At 51.1% G+C, this 14,682-nt stretch overlaps 7 protein-coding genes across 7 annotated transcripts; 2 read left to right on the top strand and 5 right to left on the bottom strand.

The window, feature by feature from the left end:
- Positions 1–954: 954 nt before the first annotated feature.
- Positions 955–1,443, bottom strand: CTRU02_201140 (reverse transcriptase domain protein; the record flags this gene model as incomplete). The annotated part of the gene is made up of 2 exons (XM_036730689.2): positions 955–1,250; positions 1,305–1,443. The coding sequence occupies 2 exons, from the start codon at positions 1,441–1,443 to the stop codon at positions 955–957; spliced, it is 435 nt and encodes a 144-aa protein (XP_036577713.1).
- A 774-nt stretch (positions 1,444–2,217) lies between these two features.
- CTRU02_201139 (lovastatin nonaketide synthase) lies at positions 2,218–3,636 on the bottom strand (the record flags this gene model as incomplete). Its single annotated transcript, XM_036730688.1, has 1 exon — positions 2,218–3,636. The coding sequence occupies one exon, from the start codon at positions 3,634–3,636 to the stop codon at positions 2,218–2,220; it is 1,419 nt and encodes a 472-aa protein (XP_036577712.1).
- A 1,545-nt stretch (positions 3,637–5,181) lies between these two features.
- On the bottom strand, positions 5,182–6,858 carry CTRU02_201138 (uncharacterized protein; the record flags this gene model as incomplete). Its single annotated transcript, XM_036730687.1, has 1 exon — positions 5,182–6,858. One exon carries the CDS (start codon positions 6,856–6,858, stop codon positions 5,182–5,184), a length of 1,677 nt encoding a protein of 558 aa, XP_036577711.1.
- Positions 6,859–7,436: 578 nt separating this feature from the next.
- CTRU02_201137 (zinc-binding dehydrogenase family oxidoreductase) lies at positions 7,437–8,558 on the top strand (the record flags this gene model as incomplete). Its single annotated transcript, XM_036730686.1, has 1 exon — positions 7,437–8,558. One exon carries the CDS (start codon positions 7,437–7,439, stop codon positions 8,556–8,558), a length of 1,122 nt encoding a protein of 373 aa, XP_036577710.1.
- A 411-nt stretch (positions 8,559–8,969) lies between these two features.
- On the top strand, positions 8,970–10,307 carry CTRU02_201136 (uncharacterized protein; the record flags this gene model as incomplete). Its single annotated transcript, XM_036730685.1, has 3 exons — positions 8,970–9,255; positions 9,340–10,050; positions 10,117–10,307. 3 exons carry the CDS (start codon positions 8,970–8,972, stop codon positions 10,305–10,307), a joined length of 1,188 nt encoding a protein of 395 aa, XP_036577709.1.
- Positions 10,308–10,486: 179 nt separating this feature from the next.
- Positions 10,487–11,230, bottom strand: CTRU02_201135 (oxidoreductase; the record flags this gene model as incomplete). The annotated part of the gene is made up of 1 exon (XM_036730684.1): positions 10,487–11,230. The coding sequence occupies one exon, from the start codon at positions 11,228–11,230 to the stop codon at positions 10,487–10,489; it is 744 nt and encodes a 247-aa protein (XP_036577708.1).
- Positions 11,231–11,979: 749 nt separating this feature from the next.
- On the bottom strand, positions 11,980–13,283 carry CTRU02_201134 (uncharacterized protein; the record flags this gene model as incomplete). Its single annotated transcript, XM_036730683.1, has 2 exons — positions 11,980–12,797; positions 12,866–13,283. 2 exons carry the CDS (start codon positions 13,281–13,283, stop codon positions 11,980–11,982), a joined length of 1,236 nt encoding a protein of 411 aa, XP_036577707.1.
- Positions 13,284–14,682: the final 1,399 nt, after the last annotated feature.

The raw sequence follows: 14,682 nt of genomic DNA, 5'->3' as shown, positions 1-14,682 counted from the left end.
TACTGTCAAGCCGTTCGATTGTCTTGCGCTCGATTTTGCTGTTGCTTCTATATCCCGCAGCGAGGGTCCGTTTAGGTACGTTGGTAGTGTCGTAACTAGATCGTTCTTGAGGTTTCTAGGGGTACCATCCTGCGTATTCCTTACTGCTAGAGTAGATATGGCAGTTGTCATCGAAGCAGGTGGTCTAATTAAGTTGTTTATAAGGGATCGTCTTCGTAGCGATACTTGCTTGTCGTTTCTCTAGTACCGGTTAGAAGCGTTCCTTCTTAGGTGACCTGTATTCGTATGCTAGGTGTCCAATCCTCTGGCAGTTATAGCACTGTCTATCTTTCTTCCAACTATCGTTCTTTTTATCGTTTCTCTATGTAGTACTAAGGTTTATTGGTCTACTGTGGTGACTATAGGCAGTACTTTGCCGGGGGTTGTTCTAGTTGTTGCGGGGTCTATTGTCGTTTCGCTGGTTGTTGAACTGGTGCTGAGGCTGCTACTGGTACTTGCGTCCTGAGTTGGGGTTTTGTCGTTTTTCGCTTCTTTCCTTTCGTCGTTCGAAAAGCCGGTTATCGATTTTGATAGCGAGTTCGGCGTACTAGAGAAAGTCGTTAGGTCGATCAATCTTGATGATCTCGTCCTTGACTTCGTCCTTTAGTCCTTGATAGAACATGAAGATCTTGGTTTCCTCGGTAAGGTCGAGTTGAACGCTAAGTTGTCGGAAATTAGCGGAGTAGTCTTTAGCAGACTTAGTCTGCTTAAGTTATGCTAGATCTCGTTCGGCTTGTCGCTTTTCGTCGGGGTCTTGGAAGAGTGACCTAAGCGTATCCTCGAATCCTTTAAAATTAGCGTAGATGTCGCGGGTCTCGGTAGTGCACTCGTCGAGGGTCTCGCATTTAAGGTATTCTTCCTGGATTGGTTTAAACCACTTGAGGGCCTTTCCTCGGAGGTAGGTGGCTGCGTGTACTACTGAATCAGGAATCCTTTGAGGGTCCCGGGGGTTCCGTCGTAGGTGACAGGCGCACTGAGCTTGAGCTTTTGTCGTCCTCCGTGGACGGGCGTAGTGACGATGTTGGCGGCGGCCCGGAGGGTGGTGATTTCCCCCTGGAGTTCCTGGATCTTCCGGAGGTTGGCGTCCCCCTTGATGTCTTCTTCCAGCTTCTTGTAGGCCTGTCCAGCGTGCTGGAGTTGCTCGTTGAGGTTTTCCATTGCTTGTCGGTTTTCGTTGACGATTTTCTGCATGTCTTTTGTCTCGGCTTCTTGTTTCTGGATTATGCGTCGGAGCTTATCGTAGCTTTCCTTGGTGAAAGAGCTATCTCCATCGGAGTCGTACTTGAGGTCCGGCATGTCGAAGTCCTCAGTGTTGGCAGGCTCCTGCGCGAGGCTCTGAGGCTGGTTGCGCGAAGAGGATAAGGATCCTAGAGTAGGTGATTTAGCAGAAGCGCGAGAAGACATCTTGTCTATACTGTTTAGTAGTTTTCAAAAGGTGACTTACTGAATAGGAGCAATCAAAGTGTTACGGCCAGCTAACTAACAGTAGGTTTGTGTTAACAGTAAGCCAGGGATTGAGAGTAGTAACAGTCGTTCCGTGGTCCTGGTCGAATAGATCGTAGATCTTCAAAGGTCTTGGTGATCAGTCAAGGCCTCAACAAGAGTCGTAGAGTAGTCGTCACTTAGGTATAGCTGAAAGTACCGGTTAGGGTAATCACAAAGTTGATTGCTGAAGAGCTATGGAAGTCTGTCCTCGAGCCCGGCTCGAGTCCATCCTATATACAAGTCCTGAACGGTCCTCCTTATCTTGGCTATGTTGGATATTTGACATATCCAACATATCTAGCCCGGGTTGTCCCTACCCCGCGTTATCCCCGAGGCCACGTGACTTGTCCATAGTTCTTCCGTTCCGAGGATCCCTGGTTACACCTGTCGGCTGGGTTACATATGCCCTGCGTTAGCCGCCGGGATCCAGGCGGGGTCGTGTTGGCGACCATGTCCAACGGGTCGTAACATAGGAACGGTAAAACAAATAAAAGGTATTATTCAGACTTATATATAGTATAACCTAAGCTCGACTTATAGTCAGACTTCTATAGCTCTTTAGCAATCAACTTTATATTTATCCTCAAGATACTTTCAGCTTACCTTCACTACGAATACTTATTAAGCCTAAGATTGATCACCTTAGCCTCTGACTACCGATCTACGACATAGCCTACGACCTACGAACCAGACTTACGACACGACAATACTGTTTACTAGCGTCAATCCCCAACTTCTGTTAGCAGACCCTACTGTCGGATAGCTGACCGTAACAACTGTATTCCCAGCGAAGCTCTCCAGGATAACGTGGGCGTTGGATCCACCAAAACCGAAGCTGTTAACACTGGCTCTGCGCACGCCTCCCTCGGGGACCTCGGGCCACGGCTCACATGAGGTGGGAATGCGCAGGTGGCTCACAAAGGGTTCCAAGGCCGGGTTCAAGCGGTTGAAGAGAAGGTTCGGGGGTACTATCCCCTCACGGAGGGCCAGTGTCGTTTTTATGAGCCCAGCCACTCCGGCGGTTCCCTCGGTGTGGCCAACTACGGTCTTAATAGATCCGACGAGAATCTCTTCCAGATCCGATCCGGATTCAGCGGGAAACATAGCCGAACTAATGGCCTCGGCCTCTTGTGGGTCGCCAACGGCGGTCCCGGTGCCGTGCGCCTCGAAGAACTGACAGCGATCGGCCCGCTTCGTCAAGTCCAACCCGGCCTTGGCGTATGTCTGCCGAATCAAAGCCGCTTGGGCAGCTGCACTGGGCATAGTTAGACCCTTTGTCCTCCCGTCATGGTTGACTCCAATCTCGCGGATGACGCTGAGCACCTCATCGCCATCCTCCAAAGCCGAGCTTAGGGTCTTGAGAACGATGGCAGCAACGCCCTCGCCACGTGCATACCCGTCAGCATCTGCGTCCCACATACGACAGCGGCCCGTAGGCGAGAGCATGTTAAGCTTGCTGAGAGTGATAAAGGACAGTGGGGATAGGACCAGGTTAGTACCACAAGCGACGGCAACGCGGCTGGTGCCGTTGCGGACAGCCTGCACGGCCTCGTTCACGCCCACCATACTCGACGAACACGCCGTATCAATGGTCATACACGGCCCGTGCCAGTCGAAAAAGTACGACACGCGACTCGAGGCATTGCTGGCGGCTGTACCAGTCCCGGCATACGTGCGCACCATATTCACGTCCTGGCCCTGCAAGGCGAAGTACTCTTGTGACATAAGACCCACGAAACACGCCGTGTCACTACCGGCGAGTCTTTCGTAGGCCAGTCCCGCCGACTCAAGGGCCTCGTAGACAACCTCTAGCAGCTGGCGCTGTTGGGGGTCGATGACCTCGCTCTCGGCGGGTGGGACTGCGAAGAACTTTGTATCGAAGAAGAGAACGTCCTCTGTGAGAAGGTAGGCCTGCTTGGTGGCCGTGGTGCCATGATGTGTGGGGATTGGGTGGTAGAAGCGTGAGATATTGAAGCGCGTGGGCGGGATATCCTGCGCCACCTCATGGGGTGAAGAAAGGAGGTCCCAAAGTTTCGAAGGACTGGTGGCGTCGCCGGCGAAGCGGCAGCCCATGCCGACGATGGCAATAGGTTCGTTAGCTGTTGGGGACATAGTGGGGATAGATTGAGATATGTTGAATACGATAGGATGAGACGGGATGAGGTGTGATGTGATGGGATGCTGATGAAAACAAAAGTGGCCAGTTATGTAAACAAGGAAATACCTATGATTGTAGGCAAGAAAGAATTCCTACTAGTAATACACACAGATCCGCACATTCGCCAAAACGAGACGGACAACCATTTCGTTGCTTACATCTATTGCACCGCCGTACGGCGAATATTGAAATTCACCGCGCTGGCATCATTGTCCCGGTCCGGGGGCGCAGTCAGCCGGAATTCTTCATCAGCCATCGTTTGAAAGATTCAGCTGCGATTTATTCGGTGGGGATTGTGTACGGCGTTGCATATGTAATATTAGTTGTTCTTGAATGAGTGTTGAAAGGAGTTGGAAAGGACATAGACTTGTAATTATAACCTAGGTGTATGGAATAATCACAAGAAGGCGCTAGGTAGCTTTAGTCTTTTCATATAGTTTCACTTTGATCAGATTGTAAGACAGACATTCTACTTTTCTTATCATCGAGGAACCCCTCTTCAAAGCCTGTTCAGAACCAAAGCACTTCGTAGCTTGCTCGATACCACTACCAAGCAAATCTCTCGTCATTCTATCAGGGGAGCGACAAAAGAATACAGCAAACGAGTAGAAGATGAGAGAATGGCTATGATGTTCTACCCAGTTTGTAACAGTCACTTGGCTAAGCAGGGTAACTATCATATAGGCAAGAAGCCTGCAATTTTGTCCCGTGGCCATAGAAGTTTAACTGTGCTCAGAGAGTCAGTGATATCGTCAGTTGAATCAGCACATTGTTACCAGCTGCTCCAGTCTCTACTTGTCCGATGTAGTTACTCGGATATATTTACCTGCTTTTTGTGGGCGGAAGGGCGTATTTGTATCCAATATACATATCCGGCAGTACCCACAATCCCCGTAGCTCCCGTAGTTCCCGTACCTAGTTCAACTTAATTTCAACGTCGACAGCAACATTATAGACAGCAAACGTGACAAGATCAACAGCAGTCAAATCTACACGCTACATCTGGTGACTCCCGAGTTGAACTGAACGGCGCGGTGCGTTGACTTGACTTAACCTGGGATCACCTGACGCTGTTATGGCTATCAATTCTGTTGATTAGGTGCTTGGAATTGGACTATATCTGTTTTCTGGGAATTCAGGGCGTATTAGACATACCGGCGATCTCTATCGACACCCGACACTATGTCGTGCTACTAAGGTGAATACAGAGTATAACGAATTATGGCAGACCACTTGTGTAACAAATGTATTGCGGCGTAAAAGCGGCTGCTAAAGTAGACATTTAGCTTTGAGGAAGAAGGCATCTTGTGGCAGTCGATGGGATAGGAGTACTAAACACAGAATAACACAACAGGCATCATCAAGTTGTTATTCTGTTGTTATCAAACCAACAATATCGCCTTGCAATCTGTCATTCTTGCCAGGATGTGAACTGCAACCACTTAATCACCACTTATCATTCACAACCTCTCAATAACCCACCTGGGCGGGCTGAGTCCTTATTGATGTACAGGCGTCAGTCTCGCAAGCATTCCCTCGGCCGACTTGTTCGTTAACCCAAACTTGATGCGACCAGCCGTTGCTGCATTGACTAGCTCAATATCGAACCTCCGCACCACAGCCGCCACCAAACACGCCAACTCGGCCCGCGCAAAAGCGTGACCGATGCACGACTTGCTGCCCGCGCCGAATGTAAGCATCGAGTAGTTGCCCATGGTGCCCAGTTGTTGTGAATTGTTGTTATTGCCAGGAGGGGATGATAGCCATCGGTCAGGAAGAAATAGATGCGCGTCTGGGCCCCAAAGCTGCTCGTCGTGGTTGATGGCCATTGCCGAGTACAACACGGGCGTGCCCTTGGGAATGGTCTGCCCAACGAGGGTCGTCTCTTTTTGCGCGACGCGGACGAGCAGCGGGATGAAGGGGTAGTGTCGGAGCACCTCGCTCAGCACGGCATTGAGGTATGGCAGGTCCTGTACGATGATGCCCGGATTTGATCTTGGGTTGTCTACATCATCAGAAGCATTGGATATGATGGCTTGACTGATCTCGCGACGCAGGCGTTGTTGGATTTCGGGGTTCCGGCCCAGCTCGTACATGGTCCACTCAAAGGCAGTGGCAGTGGACTCGTGGCCGGCTGTGAGGAATGTCATGACGTGGTCGACGAGCTGCTCGCCATGAAACGAACCGCTCGCCAGCGCAACTGTGATGATGTCCTTGCCATCCCCTGACCCAACTACATTACCACTATCCCCTCCCGTCTTTGTCTGGAGTAGCGCCTTCTCACGTTCCCTGATGACGGTTCTGGCGACGCCACGGAGGTAGTTGCTGGCCTCTACCACCTCGAGGTTCTTCTTGAGGGGCAGCCTGAGCAGCAGACGGAAATCAATGTGATGGCTCAGCAGTTCAATCCAGTAGAAGGCGCGGGTGGGCTCCATGATCATTTTCCTGTAACGCTTTCGCAGTTCGTTGTCGGGCTTGTGTAGGGTGTCGAAATTGTACCCCATTCCTGCCAGCCCGATCCCGTCGAGCGTAGCTCTTGACCCGTACTCTCCCAGCGAAATGACGGCATCAGCCCCCCGTGCCGTCTGCTCGTTGTCGAAACATGCCGTCATCTCCTCGGCCTTTCTCCAGAACAGCGGGACAAGACCGCGGATGTGCGCCGTCGTGAAGGCCGGCAGTAGACTCTTGCGGTGGCGCTTGGTCTCCTCATCGGACAGGAAGCCCAAGTTGCTGCCTGTAAAGCGCTTCATGGCCAGCTTGACAAGACTCGAGTGGCTGAAGTCGTACGCCTTGACGCCTAGCATCTCGCGCAGCGCGTGCGGCTTGGTCACGAGCACCAGCTCGCGGCTGAAGGCACCGTAGTACCGGATCAAGCCGTTGTTTGGGATCGACTTGACGACGTTAGGAAAGTCGGTCCAGGGGTTGTCGAGGAAGTAGATGTCCTTATTTCCTGTGAGGTACTTGCGCTTTGGCGGGGTGGGGAGATTGCGCAGAGGGGTAAAGTAAGTTGGATACAGAATGATCCAGTATCCAATCCAGAGTGCCAAGAAAAGTACTTCGAGGCCCAACAGACTGAGAACGGAGCCAATTCCATCGCTACCGGCAATGAGATGGTAGAGTAGCGTAATGCAAGTGCAAAACACGGCTAGGAACCAGGAGTTCAAAATGACTGACATGGCTTGTCAAATTTCCAAGCGGGATAGTATAATTGTTCTAAAGTTGTGATTGTGAGGATATAACGTAACTTCGTTCTCGTGAAAAGGAGAGAGGTGAAAGTTGGTTGAGTTAACTTAGTGCCAACAGTAACGACTTGGAGCTATGTCGAGTATCATAGCTGAAAGAATATCTCGACTTGTAATTCTCTTCCGTTCCATTGTTCTTCGGGGTTTAGTGACCGGTGATCGGAGTCGGTGACCGGCGAATTTTATGGCTGTAGAAGCGCCTTGGCTGCTGTAAGGCATTCAACCATCATCTTTGTAGATATTACGCTGACCTGTACGTACCTTGGTACTTCAACACAACTCAAGCTTTCCATTTACTCTTGACTTGCTTATAAAGTAGTTTGTATTCAATTAGCTTACGCAAAGGTCACAGCATCGAAAGCATCGCTGTGTTCATCATCTCATCCTAAACTGAAAAACCTCCTTGGCCTGCGTCAGACATTTTTCAGAACTCATATTCATCTATGAATCTACAGATTGGTGCTCACTTTGCATGACTTCTTCCTCCTTTCTCGATCATATAAGAAGCCACAATGACGATTATACCAACAGAACAAACCGCACTCATCGCCAAGGAAGACGGCACCTTGGGACTTAACCACCACGTCAAAGTGCCAGACCTGGAAGATGACATGATCCTAGTCAAGAACATGGCCGTAGCACTAAACCCCATCGACGTGAAGATGGTGGGCAAACTCGCAACTCCCGGGGCCGTGGCCGGCATGGACTTCGCCGGCGAAGTGGTATCCATAGGCTGCAAGGTGCAGACGAGCGTTCCCATCCAGATAGGAGACCGCGTCTGCGGTGCCGTACCGGGCATGCACGCCCTCACCCCATCGGTAGGCGCCTTTGCTCAATACGTGGGCGTTTCCGACGTCGTCACCATGAAGATACCCGACCACCTCACCTTCGAGGAGGGTGCATCCCTGGGGAGCGGCATTGGCACTATCGGACAGGCACTGTTCCAATCACTACAGATTCCCGGCACTCCTGACAGGCCGAGCGAGAAGCCTGTCCAGGTGCTGGTGTACGGCGGAAGCACGGCAACGGGCACGTTAGCCATCCAGTTACTCAAACTATCGGGTTTGGACCCCATCGCCACATGTTCACCCCATAACTTTGACTTGGTCAAGTCGTACGGCGCCTCGGCCGTTTTTGACTACCATCACCGTCCCGCATCCGACTCTTCGAACCATACAGACACACCTGAAGCCGCCATCAAGCGCCACACTCGCGGCTCTCTCCGCTACGTCCTCGACTGCGTCTCGGAGCCCGACACCATGCAGTTCTGCTACCGGTGTCTGGGTCGTGCGGGCGGAAAATACACGGCTCTGGAGCCCTTCCCTGCCTTTCTGGCCGAGACGCGGAAGCACACCGTCACGGCCGACTGGGTCCTAGGCCCGACGCTGCTTGGCAAGCCACTTGGGTGGCCCGAGCCGTTTGCGCGTGCGGGAGATCCTAAGGATCACGAGTTTGCGCGCTGGTGGTTCGCCGTTGCGCAGCGGCTCCTGGACGAGGGGAGCTTGCGGATGCATCCGCTGAGAATTGTTAATGAGAACGGGGACGGGGGATTTGCGGCTGTGGAGGCGGGCTTGTCGATATTGAGGAAGAAGCAGGTTTCTGGGCAGAAGCTTATATGCCGTATCCAGGAGTAGAACGCGGTAACTTAGGGACTAGTTCCGTTTCTTTTTCTTTTCATTTATGCACAGTTTGAATGAGCGGACAATCAATCCCTGTCCACTTGTCTGCCCAGACAAAATTCGCCGGTTTAAAGCCTGTGTGCTGGGATTGCTTCGCCGTAACATGGAACGCCGTGTGCCCATGTACACATATGCAGATTGTGGGCAATACTAGGAAATACTTTGCCCAAACAACAGCCTTTTACACTCTTTACTCCTTTTTTTCAATGCTCTATCCCGTGTTTTCCCACCTCAGTAGCATTTGAAGATTAGGCCCCGGCAGTTACCGGCTATCATCGAACAGTACAACTAGAACTCGACGTCTACACCGTTCCTACACCCCCAGCAGGGTTTTATGATATTTGGAAATCCCCTGTTCCGCCAAAGATGAAGTTCCTCGCCTTGACAGCAACCATATTGGCCGCGACCAAGTCTGTGTGGAACCGTGGGAGCCCGTTTGCCGTACTGTCAGCTTTGTGGGCAACTAACCAGGAGGGCAAGTACATCATCGAGTCCAAAGGTATTCGGTTAGCCTTCACCAATCATGGTGCGGCTGTAACCAATCTATGGATTAATGATACGCGTGGAGAAGAAATCGACATTGTCTTGGGTCTTGATAATGGCGATGACTATGCCAAGCTCACATCCAATCCATACCTGAACGGCGTTATAGGTACTGATCTATGATGGCTTCCCTTCCCTTTACCCCTCTTGTATAACAAACAAACAGAATCAAGTTGCTGAGAAAAGATTCCAGGACGTTACGCCGGCTACTTGAGCAACTCCAGCTACGAAGTCAACAATGTCCAGCGCAAAGTCTGGCCCAACGCACACAACGGCACCTCGACCTTCAACGGCGGCGACGAAGGTTGGGGACGACAGACGTGGGACGTCGCTGTGCACATCAACAACAGCATTACATTCCTGCTTTTCGACCGCCAGTGGAACGGCTTCCCGGGTGTCTTCGCGTCATGTCTCACCCACACCGTCACGCCCTACGAGTGGCGCATCGCTTTCGGCGTCACTCCCCTGCTCGTCGCCGGGCCCATCAACCTGAGCCAGCAGGTGTTTTTCAACCTTGATGGCTTCCGCTCTTATCCAACATCTACTTCCACGATGTTCCGGGGGGCAAACGACAATACGTCGTCAATGCAGGCCCAGAAACTACCCAGCCACAGACTTCACCTGCCTTCGTCGGGAATGCGGTTTGCGATTGACTCGCGGGGAATCCCTACGGGTGATCTCCTGAGCAATAGAAAAGGGGGCGAACATGACTTTTGGTCATCCACAAGGACGGCACTGGATGGATGGCATGCATTGGATAGCATTTTTTCCATTTCCCATATGCATCCCGAGAACAAGATGACCAACCCTGTCGCCATTCTCTCATCGACGAATTCCGGAATCAGCATGTCGCTCTACACGGACCAGGACGCATTGCGCGTGCATACATGGGGCGGGAGCAATGGTAAGTCAAACAGGATTCCTCGAATGCCTTCTGGAAATATCATCCGCTAACAAATGGCGCTCCCAGAAGTGAAGAAACTGAAACTGGGCCAAGGCGGGGGCGAGATACCACAACACGCCGCGATATCCCTCGAGATGCAGAATTGGCCCGATAGTGTCAATCATCCTGAGTGGCAAAACAGGAAGACGGTTTGGGGTGCGGATGGGTTATATACTAGCTTTGCGACGTTTAAGTTCTCAGTTCAGGGGAAAAACTAGAGTGTGCCGTGCTACTATTACAGTCAACGTAGAATATTGAGACGAATTAAACAATGTATATTAGAAAATGCAGGCGAATAGAGTTTTCGTCATTGTCCATTTTGTTGTCAGGTATTTCCCTTCATTCTCCTGGGGGAGCTGGGTTATGGTTTATGAAATAGTACATGCTTTCGTTCTCTTCAAGACATTTCCCCCAACTCCCACGCAGAGATAACTTCACGTGCAACCGTCGCAACGTCCCTAGCAGCAGACGGGACCTGATGAGAACCTGTAAAGGTAACGGTACGTGTCAGAGACGCACTGAAATGCGTCCTCACCAGACGATTTCCTCCAGGTGCCCAGGGGTCAGATGTACCATGTACTTGGACCAGCCGCACGTCGAGGTTACGACGAATCTTCCCATCCTCTGGAGAGTCCGTCGATGCCCCTACTGAAAGACAGGGGAAGACGGGGCTGATCAGGATGGCAATTTTAATGTGCGGTCCCAACTCGTCATCCAAGCACATCCCCGTCGCCACCCGCGTTCCATGACTAAACGCCATGATGCCCACGATGCCCTCACCCGTCTTCTCCGACTCCGTCTCGAAATGGCGCGAGATGAGCGCCCTGACACGCGCTCTCTCGACATCCACGGCCTCGGCCGAGACGCCCGTCTCGATCTGAGCCTTGTCGTAGTGCCAGCGACGGTACGGTTTTAGGTCCGCATAGACGGGAATGACACCGGGGCCGGGCTGCCATGATGTGAAGGGCGAGTCAATGAAGATGAAGCGGAATCGGTCGCTGAGGGATTTGACAAGGGCCTGAGACTGGTGGGAGAAGATGGTGCCATTGGTGCCTTGGCCGTGGAGGCAGAGAATGGCGGGGAGGCGGTTGGGATTTGCTGCTGGTGTACAAGCTGATGGGGATTCCGTTGAATCTGACATATTGTGCAATAAGTGGTTGGCTCGAAGAAACAATGTGTCAGTATGGCAGAAAATACACAGCAATATAGCCGGGAATTCACTTCTATGGCAACCCAGATTTCAAAACATTCAACATGGCAATGTCGTCGGCATCGACCGGTCTGCCTAGCCGCGTACCTATGTGATGCGTGTGTACCCTCAAAACTCCGCCGGTGAATTTCCATGTCCGGATGCGCATATCGAATCCTCCGTGGCCGCTGCACAGCGCTTATTGAAATCCGCCGGTTTGTGGTGAAATCCGCCGGTTGAACTGAAGCTGTCGGCGGATTATTCTTGATTACTTTTACGCGACAGACCCTTGCGGAACCGAAGTTACCCTTATCAAAAACCTTCGGAATGCCTAAATAGCTCTCGTGAATGATGGTGTGACGTGCCCTGTAGATCATTAATGTAAGGATCAGCCGTGCCACACGCATCGGTCCGCTGGCACGCCACGCAACGAAATCAAAAGTGGCGTAACATGAAGTTTAATACAGAATTTTCTATGCCAAGATGCCGTCATATCTCATAGGGTACATATGTGCTAGGCTCTGTTTCATCAAATACACCCCAGGTTTCTTCCAGTGCTGATATGATCAAAGCACTCTATCAAATATGAGTGTCAAGTGTGAGCCAAAAGCCGGCCACAAAACATGTGTAGCTGTATAACTTGGTCTACTGTCACATTTGTACTTTACCCCCTCGTAAACCCAAATCCGCGTCACTATGTGCTATAACCCCTCACTAGTCACGTTCGCGTCGCCAGCAGTGAGCGGTGAAGCAGGCGACAGTACTCCCCCAGTGAGGTTTGCGTCCACGGCATCGACAATTTTGCCACATCCCGCAACCGAGGCAAATGATTGAATCGTCATGTGCAGCTGTTGCATGATCCGCTGAACCATGTGCTGAACCACGTCTTCATTGAGCACTGGCTGTGACGCGAGGTTGAAGCCACCAAGGTGAAGAACAGGGTACCGGCTGCCGAGCCTCGGAGGCCCATTGACTGGCCGGGAAGCTGGGAACATGTGTTCAAGGGACGGTGAAGGGCATTGAGTCGCCATCTGAATCTTGAGATTGCTGTCACTGGCATTTTGCTGCCGCGCTGTCGTAATGATGGGGCTGAGCAATTGTACAACGTAGGTGTAGCACGTCATTATTTGCAAGGTTGTGATGCGGTTCATGTTCCGTGCTAGTTGTTCGGTGTTGGGGTTGGTTTGAATTTGAGCCTGTACAATTTCGAGAAGTTGATTCGTTAGGCCCAGGACCTTGTCCACGGCCGGATAGGGTTTGTGGCCGGTTGGCAATGGCATATCCTCCTTCGGGGCGTTCAGTGTCCCGAACAGGAGTTGTTGGAGTTGACTCTGAAGTCTGATAAGAGTATCGGTTGTCCCATTCACGTCCCCCTCGGCCCCATTTGGAGTCAAGTTTCTGTGTTGAGGTGAAAGGCCGACAGGATCTTCGTGTGCAGAGCCAGAAGCAACAGTATTATCACCGTACGAGGGGCTGTTGTCCATGAAGATAGCTGAGTCTAACTGCCATTCGGACCCTTCTACAATTAGAGCTAGTCAGCCAATGGTTCAACTGAGGAACCGGGAGAGCGGAGGGGTTTCTTTATACCATTACAATGTGTGGTCTGGTTGGCAGAGAGATCAACTTCCCAGAAATGCTGGCTCAAGTGGGCCGGCTGCGAAGAGGACGACGACGACGAAGCCGAGCTATCGAAATCAAACTGCAAGGTTCCGTCTCTTAGTGTTGTTCCCAACCGGACTTCGGCATCATCGAGCGGGACAAGCCGAGAGGTGGTTGGTCCAAGGCTCTGGCTGCTCTCCCGTGCTGTCAAGGCGGCTTCTTGTTTCCGGGTCTTTGGACGGCCGACTTGCGACCTAGTGCTGTACACACAATCTGCATCTAGCCTCTCGCACCTATCGCAACGGCTTTCAATCCCGCCGAAGCGCGTGCAGCGGTTCTTCATATCGTGACATCGGTCACACGCGCTTCGGAGCTTGGCGTCCTTTGCCGTCTGAAGACGTTTCATGATTGAAACGAAACATACCAGTTTGTGAATCTTTGGCCTCGTGGAATTGGAGCCAAACATAGTATACTTAAAGTAAATACGCCGTTATAAATCCTACGTATTACGCGTGTGCGGCGTGGTCGATAACAAGCCGTGTCTTGTTCCGTCAGCTGCATTACATATTGACAGTCACCTCAGACCAATACAACATCAAAGTGGAGATCTGTTATATTTTAGGCAGGTTCTGTTGGATGAGTCTACATATTATCCCATCAAGTGCTGCTGGGCAGTAGGTACACAGCATGCGGGATTATAACCTAATGAGGAACAGACAGTACGATTTTCTCTCCAGTACCATATTTACTTTCCACGGAATTTGGAGAAATATGGACTGTGTTGAACAGCATTTCATAGGACAAAATCTGTGCACAGTTGAGCGGATAAGACCGTATTAGACTCTCGAGAATAATAAAGGTGGGGCCAGTTGCCCTATGAGTCTTTTGTTGGTTCAAGCCATTGGAGATGTCAGGACGTTTTCGCCTACCAAAGTACGTATCTTTGGATGGCGTGAATTGTGGCCCAGCCGGCTTGGCGCCCCACTCTTGTTGCCCCCAAGAGTCTACTCCGTACGGAAGGTGGGTTGCAACCCGTCCTTGCTGATTAGCGTTTTGACTTGTTCGGAAGGGACGCTTTATTCTTCCGGCCTAACAGCATAAGCTCTGAGCCCTTGGCGTTGGTGCAATTGCCAGGACTTTTGAAGCGCACCTCCGTCATGTCAACCTTGGGATGCTAAGTAATCTGTGCCTCTTTATCAGACATCATTAATTGGTCCTACCTGCCACCATGGAAGTGTGAGCAGGAATGTTCTGCATCAGGAGGGTTACAATATTGCTTTTATCGCACCATGCTGCTCGACAAATGCCAAAAAGGGGCGCGTTACACAAGAGTGGGCAATAATCTGACAGCTTTCACTGGCAGATCCAAACATCTAGATTTTGCAGCGGAAAATATTGTATCCGGTGTGTCTTTCGCAAAATAACGGGTAGAGGGTCGCTGTACCACTCTCTGCGGTAAAGGTTCGCTGTGGCGAACAAACTCACAGTATACATCTGGCCAGCACTGACTGGTCTGTTCCGAGATAGATCTGCACAAGGAGACTTCTCAAATTATGCATTGTTTGTTTATCATCTGTGAAATGATTCGACAACTATTGAGCAATGATTGCTCAGTTTTGATCCGCTACCAAATACATAAGCATGTACTTGCAGAGGCCAGGCGGCTGATTGTTCGCGGCTAATTGCTTGCGGCACAGACATGTTTTTCCCTCAAAAAACAGGCCAGATGCCGTACAGAAAAATACATTGACTGTAAACAACTTGGGTAAAAATAACTGTCACTGCAAAGTACGAATCAGGTGTCA

The sequence above is a fragment of the Colletotrichum truncatum genome, assembly GCF_014235925.2.
Source record: "Colletotrichum truncatum strain CMES1059 chromosome Unknown Contig_0001, whole genome shotgun sequence".
Taxonomy (NCBI): Eukaryota; Fungi; Ascomycota; class Sordariomycetes; order Glomerellales; family Glomerellaceae; genus Colletotrichum; species Colletotrichum truncatum.
This window is presented reverse-complemented; position numbering and strand designations above follow the sequence as displayed.